General features: G+C 42.5%; 1 protein-coding gene across 1 annotated transcript in view; it reads right to left on the bottom strand.

The window, feature by feature from the left end:
- Positions 1 to 24776, bottom strand: part of fah (fumarylacetoacetate hydrolase (fumarylacetoacetase)) — an 85038-nt gene that overhangs the window by 13026 nt on the left and 47236 nt on the right. Inside the window, exons 8-12 of the mRNA XM_068017712.1 lie at positions 24478 to 24577; positions 20452 to 20582; positions 7038 to 7113; positions 5578 to 5624; positions 3375 to 3476 (exon numbers count right to left, since the gene is read on the bottom strand). Of these exons, the coding sequence (XP_067873813.1) occupies positions 3375 to 3476; positions 5578 to 5624; positions 7038 to 7113; positions 20452 to 20582; positions 24478 to 24577 (456 nt within the window). The remainder of the gene's footprint in view (positions 1 to 3374; positions 3477 to 5577; positions 5625 to 7037; positions 7114 to 20451; positions 20583 to 24477; positions 24578 to 24776) is intronic.

Below are 24776 nucleotides of genomic sequence, written 5' to 3'. Positions count from 1 at the left end.
CTCTAAATCCACCTTAAGTGAATCTTCCTTTGATCCCCAATGCAACTGGGGCTGATTAAACTAGAGGGACTTTCATGTGGGACTCGGGTCTTCCTCCAGACAGCAAGGATTGGCACAACAATGCGATGTTTCTGGATCCTCGTCTGATGAGCAAACTATCAGCGCATAAGACGATCTTTAAGATGTGATTGTCCAGATCACTCAGTAGCTGAATTAGGGGCTTAACAGGTAGCATGTGGAATAGATAAGGTAGGTGAGGTGGATTTGCTTAACCTAGGAGTGAAATAGGTAGATTACTCCATTGAATTAGGTTAGTTCATTCGCTGGCTGGAATGCATGGGAAATTTCTTTTGTACAGGGTAGTGAGCCTTGGTCTGGTAAGCACATACAAATATCAAAAATCAGTCATTGATCATAGGGGTAGGATCCTAGCATGTGAGAAAGACCTACCCTCCATTTTAGAATCATTGAGCTCAAACCCAAAGTCTCTCCATCTTGTATGGTGTAGACAGCTACTGCAATTCAATAGGGTTCTACGGTCAAAGTGAAATGGAGGAAGATAGGAAGTCTCCATGTTTGGTTCTCTGATGGAAGGAAACTGCGAGGCAGTGGAGGCCTGTGACCTTAATCCACTGCCTAAATATGTCACAAATCACATACTCCCCTAAACTAGTTGAAGGCCAAATATTCATCTACAGAGAGAAGCAGAGCCTGTGAGCTGGTTTGTTTCAGTGCTAACCAATTGAACAGTGGCCTGATGTCATTTCTTAACTGACACCTCAGCGTGCAGGCCGGTTTAATCTGCAGGGATCAGCAAGGGGAAGGTTAATTGTATCCAGAAGCAAAGATCTTGGCTACATCCTCAATCAGAATGAAGCAGATGTGCCTTCTTTATGCATTAATGTAACTATGACTGACTCTAGCGCAATGGGAACCTCCCAGGGGAACTCAGACAACTGGCATGAGAATGGAGTCATGAGACCAGAAGGCTCCTTTACAAGTCCTAGATCATGATCTGGTGGCTGACAAATTTCACTTCTCAGAAAAACCAGTATAACTACCTCCAGTTGAGGCATTACCTCAGCACCCAGTAGCCAATCCCACTCTGGCATTTTTCCTCCAATCCCCAACAGATTCCCATAGGCACTTTTCCATCTTTCCACCACATTCATCTCAACATAAAAATAAACAACAGCAAATCTAATGAACAAGTCCAAACCATCAGTTTTTGGAAGAGGTATGAGGACGGGTAAACAGATCACCTGCAGCAAAATATACAGTGACACAACTTAAGATCATACTTTGCACATCTCAAACTCCACAAGTTTCATCCTCCATACTCTACCACTGCTGCAGGGGCTACAACCAGATAAACACTCTCGTACACATCTTCTGGACACCTTATCGTGGCGACAACTCTGGACTGTTGTCTGGGGGAACCACAAGGACAATGACCAGGAGAAGATTAAGAATAAATTATCCCCATCCCCAAATCCACAATGGTCCCAGAGCCAATACAACCAAGAAACTCTAATGTATCTGTTGACCTCTTCAATAAGAATAAAAATCTACTTTGACTTCACAAGATATATCTAAAAAATGCTTTTTTTGCTCTAGCCATAGTCCCAAAGGACCATCAGCATCTCTCTCCATTAGAGAGAGACAGTTGGTGATGTGTAGTTGAGGATCACCACTCCTCAGACTTGGGGTAAGGTGAGGAGACAGGCCTCCACGAACTACCACAGCCGGTATGGGGATTGAACCAATACTGTTGGCAACTATTCTGCATCACACTCTAGCTTTCTAAGCTAACCGACCCCCCATCTAAAAATATACAGCCTTAGAAATTGGTTTAGGCCAGTTTTTGGATGCAAAATGGATGCGGAGAATGATCCCTGCTCCCAAAGAGAGAGGCACGAGGCTAAGGAGAAACTGGTCCTTGGGCCTCAGGGTAATAGTTGCAGTGTGCCAGCCCCTGGAGCAACTCTGGAGCCAGTTCACAGGTTTGACATTTTCCAATTTGGGCCACCTGGTAAGTTCTAGGAGAGAGGAGAATTAGAGGGGAGCTAGTGCGAGCTACCAGAGGTTCACAGAAATGCTCTAGAACCGGGTGGCATATTCCTGCTCCACACAAAGGTAAGTCTAGAAATAAATGCTCATACTTTTGTTGGGGTGCCAGGCAGACAAATATCCAGTGAGGGCCTGAAACAGGTGTTAGACCTGGTTTTCATATGCAAGGGTCCTAATACCTGTTTCAGGCAACTGACGAGGATGCCTGGAAAGCTGTCTTCATCATACATTAGAACAGTGACTACATTTCAAAAGTACTTCATTGATTGTGAAGCGGTGTGTGACTTCCAGTGGTTGTGAAAGGCACTATGTAAATGCAAGTCTTTCTTTCTATTTATCAATATGGCAGTGTTCCTATCACAGGCGCAGATCAGGAGCAGGATATCATGCCAATAATGGTCCTTTTTGTCCAGTTAAATGGGTGCAACAAAGATCAATTTCTACCCCAATGAACTTTTGTTATTTAGATAGGCTTAGAAAGCTGGGTGTATTCGTAGACTCGTGTGTCGGGCTAGGTTAGATGTTAAGTGGTTCTCCTTTTCTCAGAGGGTAGTTGACTGTAGCACAAGTTGCAGGCTCATGTGGTGAGTGCTGATTTTCAGTAAACTTTCAAAAGAAAGCTGGACCAGTTCCTGGTGCAAAGATCATTTCTTACAAAAGGTAGGTAAAACACCAGGCAGTGTAACCACAATTAATGTAAGCTCCTGGACTTGTTTTGATTGCCTAAGGAGATTGGAGAGGAATTTTCCAGAGTTTTCCCCCAATTTGCCTTGGGTTTTTAACCTGGATTGTTACCTCTCCCAGGAGATGGCAGTTGCTGATGGTTAAGGATATATCCAATCATGCTGGTTCAGGCATCAAGACTTTGTGGGCAGCCTTGATGGACGAAATGGTTTTTTCCTGCCCGTCATTTTCGTACATTCATATACACCTATACCAACATGCCCACCAATTTTCAGGGCAAAAGATTGCTGCAGCATCAATGGGTAAATTTAGGAACTGCTCTGAGATTTCACAGAAGAGGCTTAAGGTAAGTTGAGATGGTCACATTATGTTAGTTTGAGTGCCACTGAAGTTAATGAGTCACAGAATTTTAATCTGCCAATGTCACTGACAGGCACTGCACCATTAAACTGTAGAAATGCATATTTCAATGTAAACTTAATTTTAAACACCAAAGTAAATGACAACAATGGTTGCTAATCATAAAAATAGTGAAATAACTATTATTCAAAAGATTCCCAGTTTGATAGATTTCACTTCCACCCAGCAATGAAATGAAAAAAAAGATAGTTGTTACTCACAGGACCACTGATAGTTCCGGAGGCCAACAAATCTCCAGGTCTTACGTTGCACCCGTTAACAGTATGGTGAGCCAGCTGTTGCTTCAGGGTCCAGTACATGTGCTGAAGAAACGAGAACAAGCACACTGAATGAAGATTTGCTTGTTGAAAAACACATTCAACAACAAAATAGCAAAAACTTGCACTTATATATCATCTTTAACAATAGTGCAAGGCATTTCACAGGTGCAATTATCAAATGAAATTTTACACTGAGCCACATAGAGAGATATTAGGACAGGTGACCAATGGGTCAGTCAAAGCAGCAACTTAAAGGAGCAGAGGTGGAGAGATGGAAAGGTTTACGGAAGGAATTCCAGAGTTTAGGGCCTCAGCAACTCAAGGCATGGCCACCGCTGATGGAATGATAAAAATCAGGGATGCTGAAGAGGCCAGAATTGGAATAGTGCAGATATCTTGCAGGACTGTAGATTTGGAGGTTACAACTGCAGTTCTCAAAGTGTGGTCCGCAGACCACTGGTGATCGGCGAGGGTCCTCTAGACAGTCCCTAAGCTGGTCCAAAATGCAAGTCACTCACACACAACACCATGGCCGAGGTGATACAAGAGAACAGGCCAGAACCCTCATCCCCACCAGTCACTTAACTTCACACAACCAGACTGGCTCCCATGTGCGCAGCACGAGTCGTCATAAGCGCAAGTACCAATAAAGTAGTTTTAGAATTGATTAATATAGATGTAAGATAAATATTATTTTCTCAGAAGATTATTGTGATGATTTTATAACATACTAGAATGTTTCAAATGTTTCAAATAAAGATTAATATTAATGTTTATAATATGAAGCTGTCTATACTTTTGTTTCTGGCATGAATTAATAATTTACTTATGATATTTAATTTAAAAATTAAAGCACATAAATTTACTACATTTAGTTGCAAAAAAGCAACAAAATATTTATAGTTTCCATAAGTTGCCATTAATTCTGCAGAGATTATTTGCGGCGGCAAGCAAAAATGGGTGGGGTAGGAGTGGCAGGTTGTCCACAGGGTCTCTTACCTTGCCTAAGTGGTCCATGGATGAAAAGATTTGAGAACCACTGGACTACAGTGTTAGGGAGGGGCGAGGCCATGGAGAGATTTGAAATCAAAGATGGCAATTTTAAAATCGAGGTGTTTCTGGATCAGGAGTTAATGTAGGTCAGTGAGATCGGGGTGATGGGTGAATAGGACTTAGTGTGAGTTAGGATACTGACAGTATCAGTGATTCAGCGTACCCTATTTACAGTTGTACAGTTTTCTGTTCTGTCATTCGATGGAATGTCACAAGGTTGTGAATCCTGTGCATTCCTAATCTGCATTCCTGTTGCGCAAAACTCTGAACCAGGAGTGCTAACCTAAAACCATTCTAAACCCTTGGAGCTCATGGCCTGAAATTCCATAGGTGCTCTTCCAGTCTCCTATTGTACTTCCATCTTAACTCCAAAAAACAGGGTTATTCCCAGTTTTTGCTGTTTATTCAGAGTTCCCACCAGAGGTACAATTGAGATCAGGAGAATCCATGCAGAATTTCAGAGCTCATTTTTCTATCCTGGTGAGAAACCATTTCTTTCACTCTTGAACCATCCTGTGCTGTTATCCCGTATCAGAAACATTCAAAGTAAATAAATGGGCAAGGTCTTGGAGGCAGTGCAGAGAAGATTTATTAGAATGGTACCAGGGATGCGGGACTTCAGTTATGTGGAGAGACTGGAGAAGCTGGGATTGTTCTCCTTACAGCAGAGAAGGTTAAGGGGAGATTTAATGGAGGTGTTCAAGACCATGAGAGGTTTTGATAAAGTAGGAAAAAACTATTTCCACTGGCAGGAGGGTCGGTAACTAGAGGACACAGATTTAAGATAATTGGCAAAAGGATCTCAGGGGCAATGACATGAATTTTTTTTCAGGCAGCGAGTTGCTATGAGCTGGAATGCACTGCCTGAAAGTGCAGTGGTGGAGCAGATTCAATAATAACTTTCTAAAGGGAATTGGATATATACTTGAAAAGGAAAATTATACAGGGCTATGAAGAAAGAACAGCGAAGTGGGACTATATGGATTGCTTTTTCAAAGAGCCACAACAGGCACAATGGGACTTCTGTGATGTCAAATTCAATGATTGTAACTCATAATGGAAAAGGACAGTGACGGGTGAACAAGCTCACCTTGAAGTTGGACTGACAGATAGTGGTCTTTTCAGTCATCCCTTCACCTGTTATCGAGCACACAGAGAAAAGTTTTTGAAGCCAGGACAGCCAGTTCAACATTCTAAACAATCGCAAAATGGTAATAAAACATCCAGTGGAATAACAAGCACGATTCATTCAACTGTATTCACATTTATTTTTATATGATTTTTAAACAGAATCTATTACACCAGTGGGCTGAACATCAAACCCGACTGTATTCATTGCCAGATCACTAAACAGTCATCAGTCTCCGTATTATTAGAAGAGAAATTGATCAATTGATTAAAACATGAGGTACAGGTTACATCTGATCCTCCTCTTCCCATCTCACCAGGAACATCCAATTAAACAAAAGTCTATTTCTAGGTCAAGACTGCTTTGTTAAATCCAATGAGGTTCAAACTGTATTGGCTGGAAGAAATATAAATGGTCTCTCGAGAAACATAGAAATTATAGCACAGAAGGAGGCCATTCAGCCCATCATGCCTGGGCTTCAGCAGAACCTGTCTGCCCAAATCCCATTTCCCTCCCCTTTCCGGTATCCCCTAATTTTTCTTCCATTCAAAATATTTTTCTGATTCTGCTTTAAATGATGTTCTAGTCTCTGCCTCAATAGCTCCTTGTGGTAAAGCATTCCATGTTCTAATAACTCTCTGTGTCTGAGAATATTTCTTCGAACATTTCCCTTAACTGATCCAGTGATAATCCTGAGACTAAGTCACTTTGCTACAATCCCAGCAAAGTTTCAGAAGGATCTAAGGGATAATTTCACAAATGTGTACAAATAGTGAACTGCCTCACACTGGTGGACATCAGAAAATGATGGGCAGTGCACCTGTAATTTCCCGCCAGTTACTCTAATTCATAAATAAGCCCCCTAATGTGAAATCGTTCTGCACTGCTCCCAAATAGTAGCTGAAAATGGGGTGCAATTACAGAGGGGAAGTTGAAAGCCAATCCCTCTGTTTCTGAGCTGCTCTGCATCAAAAACTTTCCTCCCTGACTTTTCCAGTGTCAGCACATGACTCTGCCTGAAGAGGGCGCAACAATGCAAAGTATATGCAAATCACGTGCACCGTCCAGGCAAATATGGGGCAAATGGATTAGCACATGGATTTCCTCCTCCATGAGTCAAATGGGTAAGAAACACATTTATGTAGTTTCACCGAGATTGAACCAACTTCCCGTCGGTTACAGGCGTGGATTAGGGGAATCCCCAAAAAATTCAGGGTCATTGTGAAAATGACAATCCAAAACAATCCCATTCCATCAGGGACTGAAATGATTCCTCAGTCTCACGGGACAATGAATGCATAAAATAAAAATGAAAATCACACTGTTCAATCACCTTTAAAAATTTACCTTTTATAAATTTTTGTTCTTGAATTTAAAAAGGGGCATACTGGCATGCTGAATGTCGCTGGGGTTTAACTCACCTTTAAGGGAAACAAAAAGGTTGATGTCAAAAGTGTACGGATCCTCGCTGCATAGATATGGCAAAGGCTTGGGATCCTGCACAAGTGAAAGATCACAGATTAAAGGCTAACCAAAGGCATTCTGAGATACATACTTAAAACTCAACATTCACTCTTCTAGGATCATTGATATTCACCACAAGCCATCCAGATGTATTTTATACAAACCGACATCCTGAAATTAGGAACTAAGCTATCAGACTTTGAAACAATTCATCATTCCACCCCAGCCAAGACTTGCAAGGGACAGTTTTCTCCCCCTCCATTTCAGCACATTTCCTTCACAGAGTCTGAATTTAAAAATATTTTAATATAGACAACAGGCCAGGATCAATTTTTGATTAAGAGAATTAAAATGAAATGGAGTTCGATTTTGAGAAAACAAAATGCTGTAAAGCAGATTGAAATATAATAAAATATACTGAATGCTGCACAGTTGTGGTCTCTGGACTTGCATGATCGTGGATAAATCAGCCCTCGGTAAAAATGCATGTTGGAGTATCTCTAGCCCTGATTTTAACTCGGGCAGGTGAGGGGAGTGGTGGATGTCAACACATCTCCTTTCTCACCCGCCCAGCTGGTTACAGTACCTGCCACGGTTGTACCAGGCTGGCTGGGCCAGACTGCCCCAGCAGCAGCTCAGGAGCAGGTGTCTGCAGCTGGGCACTCACCGTGTGCCAGTAGTCAACAGCACCTCATTCCAACACGACAAACAACCTCTTCCATCAGCTCCGCTCTGCCCTTTAGAGGGAGCACCTTGAAGGAGTAAGAGATTTAGGAATCTTGTTCTAACAATGGCCTCATGGGTTCAACATCTAGGTGAGAAATTAATCAACGCCATTAAATTAATAACATTTGGCACTTCAGTGCTCAGTCTGGTTTAGTCGCAAGTTCTGAGCCTGCTGGTGAGAATGCTATCAATTTGATTGAATGGTTTGAATGTTCTTCAGTACAGGATGAAGGAAGTGGGAAAGGATGTAACAAGGTTCTGTTTAGCAGCAGAGATGTATGTAGGATTTCAGGGCAGGGGAACGAGCAGGTCACCAGAATCACTGAACAATTAACTCATCCCTCATATTTCTGACTACAAGATGTTGAGACTTCCCTCCTCCTGATTCTTCATCGCCCTCCTGACCTTCCTTGTCCAATGCTGCTGTTGTTGTGTCTCCTCTGAATACAGGCCACTCTCTATGGCAAGACTGTACAGTAAGCAGCACTCTTCTAAGTTGTGGGAGACCCCTGAACTGCTGCATGATCATCCCTATGATGTGTTCAATAACAACCCTGGTAATCCCCAACATTTATAATTCAGCTGCCTCGACTCTAAGTTCTGGAATTCCCTTCCTAAACCTCTTTGTCTCTCTACTTCCTTTAAGTCACTCCTCTTTGATCAAACATTTGATCATCTGCCCTAATATCCTCAATATCAAATTTTGTCTCATAATGTTCTTGTAAAGAAGCTTGGGATGTTTTATGTTAAAAGCGCTATATCAATACAAGATTTTGTTGTTGATTCCTCAGATGTGATTGGGTTGTTTAGGGCTGTCATGAAACATGTTTGTGTCAAGAGCCCAGCCTATCAGAGTGTCCCAGTGTGCCTGTTAGTGTGTTTGGAACTAGAACAATGGTGTACAACGTGCAGAATGGACAGTCTGGATCCTATGTGCTTTGTGCTCTCTTCTCAATTTGTTCCTTCTTCTGCAGTTAGTTCATGAAAAAAGCAAAATACTGCAGATGCTGGAAATATGAAATGAAAACAGAAAATGCTGGGTATACTACGAACATATGAATTAGGAGCATGAGTAGGCCACTTGGCCCTTCAAGCCTGCTCCGCCATTCAATAAGTTCATGGCTGAACTGATTACTCCACATTTCCACCTACCCCCGATAACCTTTCACCCCCTTGCTTATCAAGAATCTATCTACCTCTGCCTTAAAAATATTCAAAGACTCTGCTTCTACCGCCTTTTGAGGAAGAGAATTCCAAAGACTCACGAACTTCTGAGAGAAAAAACGTTTCCTCATCTCTGACTTAAATGGGCGACCCCTTATTTTTAAACAGCGACCTCTAGTTCTAGATTCTCCCACAAGGGGAAGCATCCTTTCCACATCCACCCTGTCAAGACCCCTCAGGATCTGATATGTTTCAATCAAGTTGCCTCTTACTCTTCTAGATTCCAGTGGATACAAGCCTAGCCTGTCCAATCTTTCGTCATAAAACAGCCCGCCCATTCCAGGTATTAGTCTAGTAAACCTTCTCTGTACTGCCTCCAATGCATTTACATCCTTCCTTAAATAAGGAGACCAGTACTGCACATAGTACTCCAGATGTGGTCCTGTCTAGCTGAAGCATAACCTCCCTACTTTTGTATTCAATTCCCCTCACAATAAACGATAACATTCGATTAGGTTTCCTAATTACGTGCTTTACCTGCATACTAACCTTTTGCGATTCATGCACGAGGACACCCAGATCTCTCTGCATCTCAGAGCTCTGCAATCTCTCACCATTTAGATAATATGCTTCTTTTTTATTCTTCCTGCCAAAATGGACAATTTCACACTTTCCTACATTTTCCAGGTCTTTGCCCACTCACTTAACCTATCTATATCCCTTTGTAGCCTCTTTATGTCCTCTTCACAAGTTACTTTGCTACCTATCTTGGTGGCATCAGCAAATTTAGCAACCATACCTTCAGTCCCTTCATCTAAGTCATTTATATAAATTGTAAAAGGTTGAGGCCCCAGCACTGATCCCTTTGGCACACCACTCATTACATCTTGCCAACCAGAAAATGATTCATTTATGCCAACTCTGTTTCTTGTTAGCTAGCCAATTTTCTATCCATGCCAATATGATACCCCTACACCATGAGCTTTTATTTTCTGCAATAACCTTTGATGTGGCACCTTATCAAATGCCTTCTGCAAATCTAAGTACAATACAATCACCAGTTCCCCTTTATCCACAGCACATGTAACTCCCTCAAAAAGCTCCAATAAATTGGTTAAACATGATTTCCCTTTCACAAAATCATGGTGATTCTGCCCTGATTACCATGAACTTTTCTAAATGCCCTGCTATAACGTCTTTAATAATAGCTTCTAACATTTTCCCGAAGACAGATGTTAAGCTAACTGGCCTGTAATTTCCTGCTTTCTGTCTCCCTCCCTTTTTGAATAAAGGAGTTACATTCGCTATTTTCCAATCTACAGGAACTTTCCCCGAATCTAGGGAATTTTGGAAAATTAAAACTAACGCATCAACTATCTCACTAGCCACTTCGTTTAACACTCTAGGATGAAGTCTAGCAGGACCCGGGGACTTGTCAGCCCGCAGCTCCAACAATTTGTTCAGTACCACTTCCCGGGTGATTGTAATTTTCTTGAGTTCCTTCCTCCCTTCCATTTCCTGACTTACAGCTAACACTGGGATGTTACTTGTATCCCCAATAGTGAAGACCAATGTAAAATATCTGTCCAATTTATCTGCCATCTCCTTATGATCCATTATTAATTCCCCAGACTCATTTTCTATAGGACCAACGCTCACTTTGTTAACTTTTCTTTTTTAATTATCTATAGAAACTCTTCCTATCTGTCTTTATATTTCTAGCTTGCTTTCTCTCGTACTCTAATTTTACCTTCCTTATCAATCTATTGTCATTCTTTGCTGTTTTTTACATTCTGTTCAATCTTCTGACCTGCCTTCCACCTTTGTGCAATTATAGGCTTTATCCTTAAGTTTAAGTTCTTTAAAACTAACTTTAACTGTTTTAGTTAACCACGAATACTGGGTCCCACCCTTGGAACTTTTCTTTCTTGTTGAAATGTATCTATTCTGTGTATTCTGAAATATCCCCTTAAATGTCTGCCACTGCATCTCTATTGACCTACTCAGTAGATCAGGCAGCATCTGTGGAGAGAGAAACAGAGTTAACGTTTCAGGTCGAAGACCTTTCATTAGAACTCGGAATTCTGATGAAAGGTCATCGACTTGAAATGTTAACTGTGTTTCTCTCTCCACAGATGCTGCCAGACCTGCTGAATTAGTTAATAAAGTCAAGCTTTAATCTGCATGTTGTACATGTCACTTGTGTGATCAATGAATCACAAAATCGTTAGAGCACAGAAGGAGGCCATTCGGCCCAACGTATCTGCACCAGGTCCCCGAGTGAGAAATTCACTTAGTGCCATTCCCCCACCTTCTCCCCATAACCCTGCACATTTTTCCTTTTCAGGTAACTAACTCCCTTTTGAATGCCTAAATTGAACCTGCCTCCACCGCACTCTCAGGCCGTGCATTCCAGATCCTAACCACTCGCTGCAAGAAAAAAATTTTCCTTATGTTGCCATTGCTTCTTTTGCCAATTACCTTAAATCTTTGCCCTCTCATTCTTGATCCTTTCATGATGGGGAACAGTTTCTCTCTATCTACTCTGTCCAGACCCCTCATGATTTTGAATACCTCTATCAAATCTCCTCTCAGCCTTCTCTTCTCCAAGGAAAACAGGCCCAACTTCTCCAATCTATCTTCGTAAATGAAGTTTCTCATTGCGGGAACCATTCTTGTGAATATTTTCTGCACTCACTCACATCGTTCCTTAAATGCGGCACCCAGAACTGGGTGCAATACTCCAGCTGAGGCCAAACTACTGTTTTACACAAGTTCATCATAACCTCCTTGCTATTGTACTCTCTACCGCTACTAATTAAGCGTAGGATGCTGTAGGCTTTATTAACCACTCTCTCAGCCTGTCCTGCCACTTTCAATGACTTATGCACAGATACACCCAGGTCCCTCTGCTCCTGCACCTCCTTTGGAATTGTAGCCTTTATTTTATATTGTCTCTCCATGTTCTTCCTACCAAAATTATTTCTTCACATTTATCCACGTTGAACTTCATCTGTCACTTGTCCGTCCATTCCAGCAGCATGTCTAGGTCCTTTTGAAGTTCTACACTATCCTCCTCACAGTTTAGAATGCTTCCAAGTTTAGTATCATCTGCAAATTTTGAAATCATACACCGAGGTCGAAATTATTACTATAGATCAGGAAGAACAAGGGTCCCAACACTGATCCCCGGGGAACTCCACTACAAACCTTCCTCCAGCCCGAAAAACATCCATTAACTACTACTCTCTGTTTCCTGTCACTCAGCCAATTTCTTATCCATGTTACTTCTGTCCCTTTTATTCCATGAACTATAACTTTGCTCACAAGTCTGTCGTGTGGCACTTTATCAAATGCCTTTTGGAAGTCCATGTGCACTCTTTCAACAGCATTACCCTCATCAACCCTCTCAGTTACCCCTACAAAAACTCCAGGAAGTTAGTTAAACACAATTTTCCCTTAATAAATCCATGCTGGCTTTCCTTAATTAACAGGTATTTGTCCATGTGACTATTAATTTTGTGCCGAATTATTGTTTCTACATGTTTCCCCACCACTGAGGTTAAACTGACTGGGCTTATCTTTACACCCTTTTTTGAACAAGGGTGTAACATTCAACATTCTCCAGTCCTCTGGCACTACCCCTGAATCTAAGGAAGACGGAAAAATTAGTGCCTTCACAATTTCCACTCTCACTTTCCTCAGTATCCTTGGATGCATTTCATCCGGTCCTGGTGCTTCATCAACTTTAAGTATTGTTACAACCGAGGTGGTAGGAATGCACTGTCTTTTCTAGTTCCACTTCTCCACAGGTCACAACATCTATTTAAATGTTTACTCAGTTACCAATACAGCCAATCATATGCTATTTTTATCCCAGAATAAAATTCACCAACTAGGTTTCTTTGACAAACAACAAAATTATCAGATTATTATAAAACAAAACTTAACCGGGAACGAAGCAAAGCATTAACACACTGGTTAAAATATGAAAGTTCCTTTTCTAAAAATTCCCCAACTACACTCACACACACACAGGAAAAAATATTGAAATTCTCTCTGCAGAGATCTGTTACAAAAAAAGACCCAAAAAAACTACTTTGGCCAAATACTTCCTAATGCTTGATGAAAAAAGAAAGAAATGGAAGGAAGTCAGTTGTCCCTTTTTTGGTCTGGCATCCAGGTATATAGAGATGGGTCACTTGGATCATTTCAGAAGCAGTCCGTTCTGGAGATGTCGAAAATTATTCTAGTAGGCTTTCTAGGAGAAATGTGGCAACAAGATGTTTCTGCCAACACACACTTGAATCGCAGGATTTCTTTCAGCTCCTCAAAAGCTATACGGCACCAGGGATTTTTTGCTCCTCAACACTAGATCTTGGCAGGATTTCTTCAAAAGGCTAGAGAAGGAGGTGAGCTGGGTGATTTTTTTTCATTGGCAGGAAAACACCAACTGTCTTCAAACAGTTCACACCACAACAGAAAAAAAACAATTTTCAAACCCCAAATAGTGAGTTGACTTCCTGACCTCCATAAACCTCGACATGTGGCTTCTCTGTAGCCATTTTTCCCCAAGTCACCAAGGGTTTTGCTGTTTTCTGAGCCCACATCACAGGTGGCCTCCAGCACAACTGGCTTTCAAACGACATCTTGTCCTGTCGGTGAACTTGGTAAAAAAAAAACACCCATGGAATCTTTTCCATTTTAACACAAGTTCTCAAAAAAATTTAAAATAATAGAAATACTTCTGTAACAGTATAGACAGCCTATCTAATACTTCCTCCTTATCAATTTTAAATCCTTCTAGTGCATTAATTACCTCCTTTTTCACCATGGCCTGGGTAGCATCTTCTTCCTTGGTAAAGACAGATGCAAAATATTCATTTAGCACCTCAGCTATTGCCTCGTCTCCGTGTGTAAATCCCTCTAATCAGCCATACTCCACCTTTTACCACCCTTTTCCTTTGTATATGCCTATAGGAGACATTGGGATTCTCTCTTATGTTAGCTGCCAGTCTCTTTGCATACTTTCTCTTTGCTTCTCTTATTTGCTTTTTCACTTCCTCTCTGACCGTCTATATTCAGACTGGTTCTCTATTGTATTATCTACCTAACATCTGTCATAAGCACACTTTTTCTTCTTCATCATCTCAATCTCTTTTGTTATCTGGGAGGCTCTGGATTTGTTTACCCTACCTTTCCCCTTCGAGGAAATATACCTCGACTGTGCCTGAACTATCTCTTCTTTGAAGGTAGCTCATTGTTCAGCGACCATTTTTCCTGCCAACCTTTGATTCGAATTTATTCACCCCAAATCCATTCTTACTCCATTGAAGTTGGCTTTCCCCCAGTTAATTATTCTTACTCCACATTGTTCTTTGTCCTTTCCCATAGCCAACCTAAACCTTATGAAACAATGATCACTGTCCCCTAAATGTTCTCCTACTGATATTTGATCCACTTGGCCCACCTCATTCCCAAGAACCAGGTCCAGCAGTCCCTCCTTTCTCATCGGACTGGAAAAAACCACTGTAGAAAATTTTCCTGAACACACTCTAGGAACGCTTGTCTCTCTCTACCCTTTACACTACTACTATCCCAGTCTATATTCAGATAATTAAAGTCCCCAATATAACTGCTCTATAATTCTTTCACCTCTCTGTAATTTCCTTGCAAATTTATTCCTCCACATCCTTTCCACTAGTTGGTGGGCTATAGACTACACCGAGCAATGTAATTGCACCTTTTTTGTTCCTTAACTTTTGCCAAATCAATTCTGTCCTTGACCCCTCTGGTATATCCTTTAAAGCACTGTAATGCCCATGCGTAATCAATACTTCCACTCCTCCCCATTTTCTTCTTTTCCTACCTTTCCTGAACACCCTGTATCCAGCAATATAGAACACCCAGTTCTGCCCTTCTTTAAGCCAAGTCTCTGTTATAGCCACAACATCATATTTCACATGTCAATCTGCACCTATAACTCGCCAATCAATAGATTTGTAGAGTCATAGAGTCGTACAGCATAGAAACAGGCCCTTCAGCCCACCGCGTCCATGCCGACCATAATGCCTATCTATACTAATCCCACCTGCCTGCATTAATTCCATATCCCTCTATGCCTTGTTCATTCAAGTACCTGTCCAGATGCCTCTTAAATGTTGCTACTGTTCCTGCCTCCACCACCTCCTCAGGCAGCTCATTCCAGATACCCACTATTCTTTGTGTGGAAAATTTACCCCTTTGATCCCCTTTAAACCTCCTCCCTCTCACCTTAAATCTATGCCCTCTAGTTTTAGTCACCCCTACCATGGGAAACAGACTCTGGCTATCTACCCTATCTATGCCTCTCATAATTTTATATACCTCTATCATGTCCCCTCTCAGCCTCCTTCGCTCCAGGGAAAACAGACCCAGCCTATCCAATCTCTCTTTATAACTCAAGCCCTCCAAACCAGGCAACATCCTTGTGAATCTTTTCTGCACCCTCTCTAGCTTAATCACATCTTTCCTGTAGTGCGGCGACCAGAACTGCACACAGTACTCCAAATGCAGCCTAACCAATGTCATGTACAACTGTAACATGACGTCCCAACTCCTGTACTCAATGCCCCGGCCAATGAAGGCAAGCATGCCATATGCCTTCTTCACCACCGTGTCTACCTGTGTTGCCACTTTCAGGGAACTATGTACTTGCACCCCAAGGACTCTCTGCTCAACAACACTCCCCAGGGCCCTGCCATTCAATGTACATGTCCTGCCCTGCTTTAACTTCCCAAAATGTATCACTTCACACTTGTCTGCGTTAAATTCTATTTGCCAATCCCTTGTCCACTTTCCCAGTTGATCGATATCCTGTTGTAACCTTAGACAACCTTCTTCACTGTCCACTATACCACCAATTTTGGTGTCATCTACAAACTTGCTAATCATGCCCCTTGCATTCACATCCAAGTCATTAATATATATGACAAACAACAGAGGGCCCAGCACCGATCCCTGTGGCACACCACTGGTCACCGGCCTCCAATCTGAAAAACAACCCTCCACTACCACCCTCTGCCTCCTATCACCAAGCCGATTTTGTATCCAATTGGCTAGCTCACCCTGGATCCCATGTGTTCGAACCTTCTGGACCAACCTACCATGCGGGACCTTGTCAAAAGCCTTGCTAAAGTCCATGTAGACAACGTCCATCGCCCGGCCCTCGTCAATCTTCTTGGTCACCTCCTCGAAAAACTCAATCAAATTCGTGAGACATGATTTCCCACACACAGAGCCATGCTGACTATTCCTAATCATACCATGCCTTTCCAGATGCATAGAAATCCTGTATCTCAGAATCCCTTCCAATAACTTTCCCACCACTGATGTAAGGCTCACCGGCCTGTAGTTCCCTGGCTTATCCCTGCTGCCCTTCTTAAATAAAGGCACAACATTAGCTATCCTCCAGTCCTCCGGTACCTCACCCATGGCTAACGATGATACAAAAATCACTGCCAGGGCCCAAGCAATCTCCTCCCTTGCTTCCCATAGCATCCTAGGATACACCTGGTCAGGCCCTGGGGATTTATCCACCTTAATGCGCTTCAAAACCTCCAACACCTCCTCCTTTGTAATGTTGATATGCTCCAGGATATCGCTGTTCCCTCCCTTGAACTCACTAGCTTCCATGACCTTCTCCATGGTAAATACGGACGAGAAATATTCATTTAAGACCTTGCCCATTTCCTGTGGCTCCACACATAGATTGCCACACTGATCCTTAAGGGGACCTTCTCTCTAGCGTCTTAATATACTTATAGAATCTTTTAGGATTCTCCTTTATCTTATTAGCCAGGGAAATCTCATGGCCCCTTTTTGCCCTCCATCCCCTATACTCCTCGAGGGACTCGCTCGATCCCAGCTGCCTATACCTGACATATGCCTCCTTCTTTGTCCTGACCAGACCCTCAATATCCCTCATCAACCAAGGTTCCCTAAACTTGCCAGCCTTGCGCTTCCATCTAACAGGAACATTCCGGCCCTGAACTCTTCCTATCTCACTTTTAAAAACCTCCCACTTGCCAGACGTCCCTTTACCTGTAAACAACCTCTCCCATTCAACTTTTGAGAGTTCCTGTCTGATGCCATCAAAATTAGCCTTCCCCCAATTTAGGACTTCAACCTGAGGACCAGTCCTATCCTTTTCCATAACTATCTTGAAGCTAGTAGAGTTATGGTCACTGGTCCCAAAGTGCTCCCCCACTGACACATCAACCACCCGCCCATCCTCATTTCCTGAGAGGAGGTCGAGTGTAGCCCCTTCTCTAGTAGGGCCATCCACATACTGCTTCAGAAAACTATCCTGGGCACACTTAACAAATTCTTCCCCATCTGATCCCTTAGCACTAAGGCAGTCGCAGTCAATATTAGGGAAGTTAAAATCACCTACTATTACAATCCTATAATTCCTACACCTATCTGTGATTTCCCTACATATATGCTCCTCCACTTCCCTCTGACTATTGGGGGGCCTATAGTATAATCCCATCAAAGTGATCACCCCTTTCTTATTTCTAAGTTCTACCCATATGGCCTCACCCTATGGAGACAAATGACATCAAGGAATATGGAGATAGCGCAGGAATGTGGTGTTGAGGTAAATGATCAGCCATGATCTAATTGAATGGCAGAGCGGGCTCGATGGGCTGAATGGCCTACTCCTGCTCCTATGTTCCTATTATTAACCACACTCTGTGCATTCACATACATGCACAGTAACCCTGATTTAGATTTTATTACTTCCTCCCTTACTCTGGAAAGTTCTGATGAAAGGTCATCGACCTGAAAAGTTAACTCTGTTTCTCTCTCCACAGATGCTGCCTGACCTGCTGAGTATTTCTAGCACTTTATTTTTTTTTTTCAGTTTTCCAGCATCTGCAGTAGTTTCCTTTTGTTTTCGTACAATTGCCATGACTTTTTGTCCATTTCCCCCATAGACTGACTCAGTGGGGAAATGCAGAACGTGAATGAGATCCTGGGTTATCAACCTTCCACTGACAGAGACAACTGCATTGCCATTAGTTCTTGGTGATATTTTCAGGCTATTCCAGGGAAGCTGGGCATGAGGCTTTAACACCTCAATTGTCCACCTCCATACCAATGCTCCCATTCACAAATACTAGTGTTATAAAAGTGCCTCTGTGTTCTGTTAAATATAATTTTTGACAATTCATTTTTGAAAGATGAAGAAATGTTAAACTTTGGGGTTTTCAAAAGAGGTCATATAAAGGCCACTTGACTTTGAGAAACAGTCCCTGGAAATGTTTTTTTAAAAGGGGTACTGAGAGGTCTTGTGAGAAAAACAAGCCTTCCAGGAAACCATCTGACTTATAGCAACAACAATAAGCCTTTCTGGGAGACCATCTGACCTCCAGCTCAATAAACAACAGACAATTTTGGAGACCTGGAGAAGTTGTTTACAAAGAAGTGACAGGTCAAGATTGACGGAGGTCAAAAGATTTTGCTTTTGAATTGTTTTGAGTTGGGGTTGAACTGTATAAAAAAGGAGAGAACTTCCAAGGAGAGAAGAGAATTCCAAAGGAAGAAGAGAAGACGACAACCCAGATCAGCTTTCCAGTACCTCTGTAAAAGACCCTGAGAAGTCAACTCATCTCGTCTCCTGTCTTTAAAGAAAAGCCTGCTGAATTAATTCTCAATGTTTCCTGAAAAGAGCCTAAAAGATCCCAGTGACTCATCTTTGTGTACTCAGAGGCCAGACTGTATTCCAATTTTGGAACAAAACATATCTTATGTGTTGTTTCTTCAAGAATGAGTAAGTATTCAGCCCAAGTGCTTTTTTGTCTGTAATAGAGCTCTAAAAACAAAAATCCCTTTATTTTTCCAGTTAACCGGTGTACGTGTGTGTATGAGTATGAGGGAGCTAAGGTAAAAAGGGAACGTTAATATTTCAATCTATGTGTGTTTATACTTTACTTCATTACTGGTTAAGACTTGTTTCATAATAAGCTGATAATTTTGTTGTTTATTAAAGAAACTTGGTTGGTGTGTTTCATTCTGGGAAAAAAAAGAGTGTCTACAATTGACCATATCGGTAAGTGGGAAAAAATTTAAATATATGTTGTGACCTGTGGAGAAGTGGAACTAGAATAAACAGTGCACTCCTCCCGCCTCGGTTGTAAATCTGGTAACAGGTTTCTATTCCACGCATATGCCGCAAATGAAATGCTTTCACTAAACCCACCTCACTCATACTGAAAGAGCTAGAATTACTTGATTAACTGGGCGCAGTGGTTAGCACCGCAGTCTCACAGCTCCAGCGACCCAGGTTCAATTCTTGGTACTGCCTGTGCGGAGTTTGCAAGTTCTCCCTGTGAACTGCGTGGGTTTTCGCCGGGTGCTCCGGTTTCCTCCCACAAGCCAAAAGACTTGCAGGTTGATAGGTAAATTGGCCATTATAAATTGCCCCTAGTATAGGTAGGTGGTAGGGGGATATAGGCAAGGTGGGAATGTGGTAGGAATATGGGATTAGTGTAGGGCTAGTATAGATGGGTGGTTGATGGTCGGCACAGACTTGGTGGGTCAAAGGGCCTGTTTCAGTGCTGTATCTCTAAATAAATAAAAAATAAAAAAACTGGATCTTAGCTTTCTATGAGTCTCGAGTCCCTCTCTCTCTCTCTCTGTGCATTACATACATGTGCAATCGACCTCTCAGTTACTGATGAAATCTGAATGCTAGGATACACACCACCAGGGTTTGACTCCAGCTCTGATAGGATGAAAGTCTCTCTATTGAATGTGTGAAGTAAGTCCAAGCAACGTCACAAAGCCAGCTACAGTAGAGAGTTAAACTCTCGACAGTGTCAGTAACATGCTAGTGGGAACATAATTCATCCCTGATTCTCCAAATTATACTGGCAACAAAACTTCATTAGTTTGATACTGTAATCAGTCATGCCTCCTTGCCTCTGAATCAGAGGTTGTGCGTTCAAGTCCCACACCAGGGACTTAAGCAGAAAGTCAGGCTGACACTCCAGTGCAGTACTGAGGGGACACTGCACTGTTGCAGAAGCCAACCTTTGGATGAGATGTTAAACAAGGCCCCCACCTGCCATCTCAGGTGGATGTAAAAGATTCCACAGCACTGTTCAAAGAAGTGCAGGGGAGTGCTCCATGTTCTGGCCAATATTTATACCATAAGCAACATTACTAAAATAGATTATCTGGCCACTTGGCTTATTGCTGTTTGTTTGGTGCTTGCCATATGCAAATTAGCTGCTATTACACACTTCAAAAGTACTCACTGGCTATAAAGCTCAACGGGATGTCCTGCGGTTGTGAAAAGTGCTATATAAATGCAAGTTTTTCATTCCAATAAACTAATGACATTGGATGCCACAGCTACAGAGTCAATTATTTCACTTTTAAGTTTACATTCACATACAATATGTCAGGTAACTTTGTCACCTCCCATTTTACCTGTACAGGATTGGCCACTATGAATGGCCGTAGAGCTTCCATCGGTACAACCCAAGGTGAAATGGTCGTTCCAAAACTCTTCCCCAGAAACGGTCCCAGTGGAACATATTCCCATTTCTGAATGTCTCGAGCTGCAAAACACCAAAACAGATGTCAATCTTCAGCCAAATTGCCAGTGTTTGTCGCTAATACTATACAACCAGCCATACAGGTTACTCACAAATACCATTCTCTATCCTCCACCTTGCTTCTTTCTATTGATGACGTTAAGCTGTAACATTGAAATCTTTCACAACAGGATATGCTCTATTGCAACAGTGTTTGGTGGTGAACTTGGAGCTTTCCTCACAGGGATGTTTCCATTATCAGTTGGAGCAGGAGTTGATGGATAAAATGGGCAAGAATTGGGCCAGGTCTATAAGGAGTATTGCCTCCTGTATATTTCAGAGGTGTATTAAGTTTGGATGTGAGCCGGAGACTGGAGAGTGGCCAATTTAGTACCTATTTTGAAAAAGGGGGACAGCGTTAAGCCAGGTAATTACAGAGCAGTTGTCTTAACATTTGTTACACGGAAATTTTACAGTCTCTAACTGAGCATGAAATTCCCCTGTATCTCGATAAAGAGAAGATAGTTAAAAGTAGCCAGCATGTATTTCAAAATGGAAAGTCATGCTGGACAAACCTCCTAGAATTCTTTGAGGAGACATGGTAAATGGGGGAAATACAGTAGATGTAGTATAAATGGACTTTGATAAGGTATCACATGGAAGATTACAAGAAAAGATCAAGGATTGTGGAATTAGCAAGAGGATAGCAAGTGGACTGAGAAAACAGTAAGAGTTACGGGCACAAAAACAAGAAATGCTGGAATCACTCAGCAGGTCTGGCAGCATCTGTGGAAAGAGAAGCAGAGTTAACGTTTCGGGTCAGTGACCCTTCTTCGGAACTGGGCAGTTACGGGCAGTTTTTCAGTGTGGTTGGAAGGGGATAGTTGTGTCCCACAGGGTTTAGTTCTGGGGCCACTTCTGTTCACTGCGTACATCAGTGATTTGGAAATTGGACTTGAGGGAGTGGTTTGTAGATGATACCAAAATAGGAAGAAAAATTAATTTCTTAGAAAAGCGAAGGAAGGTGCGAAGGGATATTAATAAGATGAGGGAATGGGCTAAAAAATGACAGCTGGAATTCACTATTAGTAAATGTAAGGTAATGGAATTTGGTTAAAAAAAATTACAGCAGTAATTATTCTCTGAATGGAATTAGGCTCAGTGCTGTTGAAAAACAGAGGGATTTGGTGGAATAGGTTCACAGGACATTAAAGGCAGCACCTCAAACTTATAAGACTGTAAAACAGCTAATGGTATAGAATATAAAAGCCAAGCCTATATAAAACCTCAATAAGGCCCCAGTTAGAGTACAATGGATAATATTGGACTCCATTGTACAGGAAGGATATTGAGGCTTTAGAGAGAGTACTGAATAGATTGACTAAGATGCTGCCTGGTGTGAGGAAATGCAAAAACCAGGAGAGACTTGAAAAATTGGGCCCTTTTTCATTGGAAGAATCCAGATTCTGGAGTGATATAACAGAATTGTTGCAAATGATGAAAGGATGGAGACCATGTCTGTTACCTCCTCAAAGGATTCTCTGAGATTTGTCAAGCACAATTTTCTCCCTTGAAATACACTGGCAACTTCTAACTATTTTCTCTTTATTGTAGGTGGAAACAGATTGTTTCGGGTACAAGATTAAATGGAGGAGATTTAGAACAGAGGGCAGATAAGTCTTCACACAGAGAGTTGCGAGGCTGGTGGATTCACTTCCAGGATTAGTGGTCTAGGCAAAAACTATGTCAACATTGAAGATGAGATTGGAAAGGTAGTTGAAGAAAAAGATGATCAAGGGAGATGGAATAAGGTGGGTAAATGTGATTAGGATTATTTACTCATGTGGAGGATAAACATCAACACAGACTCATTGGGCTGAATAGCCTGTTTCCTTGTTGTAAATTCTGTATAGAGTCATTAAAAGACAGAAGGAGGACATTCAGCCTATCATGTCCATGCTGGCTCTCTGTAGTGCAATCCAGTCAGTCCCATTCCCCTGCTTTATCCCTGTAGTCCTGCAAGTGCCCATCCAATTTCCTTTTGAAATCATTGATCATTTCTGCTTCTACCGCACTCACAGGCAGCGAGTCCCAGGTCATTAGCACTTGTTATGTTCTTCCTCACATCACACTGTATCTCTTGCCCAAAATCTTAAATCTGTGTCCCTTGGTCTTAGTACTATCAACTAATGAGAACAGCTTTTCTTTGTCTACCTGATCTAAACCTGTCATAATCTTGTACACCTCTATCAAATCTCCCCTCAACCTCCTTTACTCCAAGGAGAACAACCCCAGCCTCTCCAACCTAACCTTCTAGCTAAATTCCATCATCTTTGGAACCATCCTTGTAAATCTCTTCATCACCTTCCCAAGGACCTTCACATCCTTCCTAAAGTGTGGGGAACAGAACTGGATGCAATACTCTAGTTGTGACCTAACCAGATACCTATAAAGGTTCAGCATAATTTCCCTACTTATGGACTCAATAAATCTATTTATGAAGCCCAAGATTGCAAATGCTTTGCTAACTACCCTCGCAATATGTTCTGCCACCTTCAGAGATCAATGCACATGAACCCAAAGATCCTTATGTCCCTGCCCATGCTTTAGAACTGTACCATTAAGTCTATACTGCCTCTCACTATCCCTGCTGCCAAAATGCATCACCTCATATTTCTCTATTTAATTCCATCTACCACCTCTGCCCATTCTGCTAGCCTATCTATGTCCTGTTGCAGTTGATTGGTATCATCCTCACCATTTGCCACTCCTCCAGGTTTGATATCATCAGCAAATTTTTAAATTTTGTTCTGTATTCCAATATTCAAGTCATTTAGATATATCAAAAAAGCAGTAGTCCTAGCACTGACCCTTGAGGAACACCACTATCTACCATTCTCCGGTCTGAAAAACAACCATTTACTATAATTCGCTGTTTTCTGTCCTGAAGCTAAACATTTACAAAGTGACCCCTGACAAAGCAAAGCATGTGCAGAGCGATCGCGGACGTCATCAGTGTATGTGATCATTTGCCAGCCTGCCAGTATGAATGTGCGCATGACGTCACCACGCAATGATGTCCTCCCTGCTACCATCCCTGCTTCAATCGCTGCTTCAGCCCACTCGATCGCCCCACTCAGCTACTCGCTCCCACCCCACTGGCTGCTCTCTCCCCTCGGCCACTTGCTCCAGGCCTCGACACTTTCTCCCCCTCCCCCCTCCTCCCTACCAGCCACCTCCCCCCCACTCAGCCGCTCGCTCCAGACCTCGCCACTGCTCCCCTCCACTCTCCTTGGTCAATTGTTCCCCGCTCCTCGCTTCCCTCCACCACCCCATCCCCCCCACTGCCACCCCGCTCTCCGGCCGCTCACTCCCCGCATCCCCCTCCAGCCGCCAGCTCTAGGCCGCGCCGCTTCCCTCCTCTCGGCCACTCGCTCCTATGTCGACCCGTCACCCCTCGCGGCCTGCCTTACTTCTTCGAGCAGCGCGGCAGAGAATGATCAAACATGGGAGCAATGGCCAAGTTTAAAACTTCTAATGGTTTCAGAGAGGGTGCCTCAAATTGGAGGCACCCTCTCTCTCTGTTACCTGAACTGCAGGCTGCTGCACCTTCCGAGCTAGCAGGCCTCCTATTGGCGGTCCAACTTCGAGAGCCCACCTGCCATCCCTAACAGGCAGCAAGCCTGCCCTCTGGCCACTAATTGGCCAATTCGGGGAAAATCACTGCAAGGTGACTGTTTCCTACACAATGTGGGGTTGTGACCCGTATAAGACCAGACATCAGGGTCCTGACTCGAAACCCAAACTCCTGCCCCTTGTGTTTGAGCAAAGTTCTTCATCCTGAGCAGGTAATAACCTTTCTTTCACTGGATATTACTCTTGATCAGTGGAATAATGATTTACAAATAAACAGTCTTACCGCTCCAGTCATTCATAAGAACCATCCCAAAAATATGTTCATGGGCCTGGGACACATCAATAGTCTCTCCTAACGCAGTGCCTGGTCCAACGAAGAAGGCCTAGTTTAAGAAGAAAGTGCAGTAAAAGTTGCAGTACATTTTCTTTCAGATAATTACTGGCACAGAGCTAGTTTAACCGCCCTCTATAGATGGCACAGCTCCTGTAGATGCAGCATGGGAACAGCAGCAAGATTCACCAACACTCCAACATCTGACCCTTGAAATCTCTGCTTTAGAAATAAATTCTTAATGTGATCAC

This window comes from Heterodontus francisci, chromosome 38 (assembly GCF_036365525.1).
Source record: "Heterodontus francisci isolate sHetFra1 chromosome 38, sHetFra1.hap1, whole genome shotgun sequence".
Lineage (NCBI taxonomy): Eukaryota > Metazoa > Chordata > Chondrichthyes > Heterodontiformes > Heterodontidae > Heterodontus > Heterodontus francisci.
Note: the sequence above shows the minus strand (reverse complement) of the source record. Positions and strands in the feature narration are given on the sequence as shown.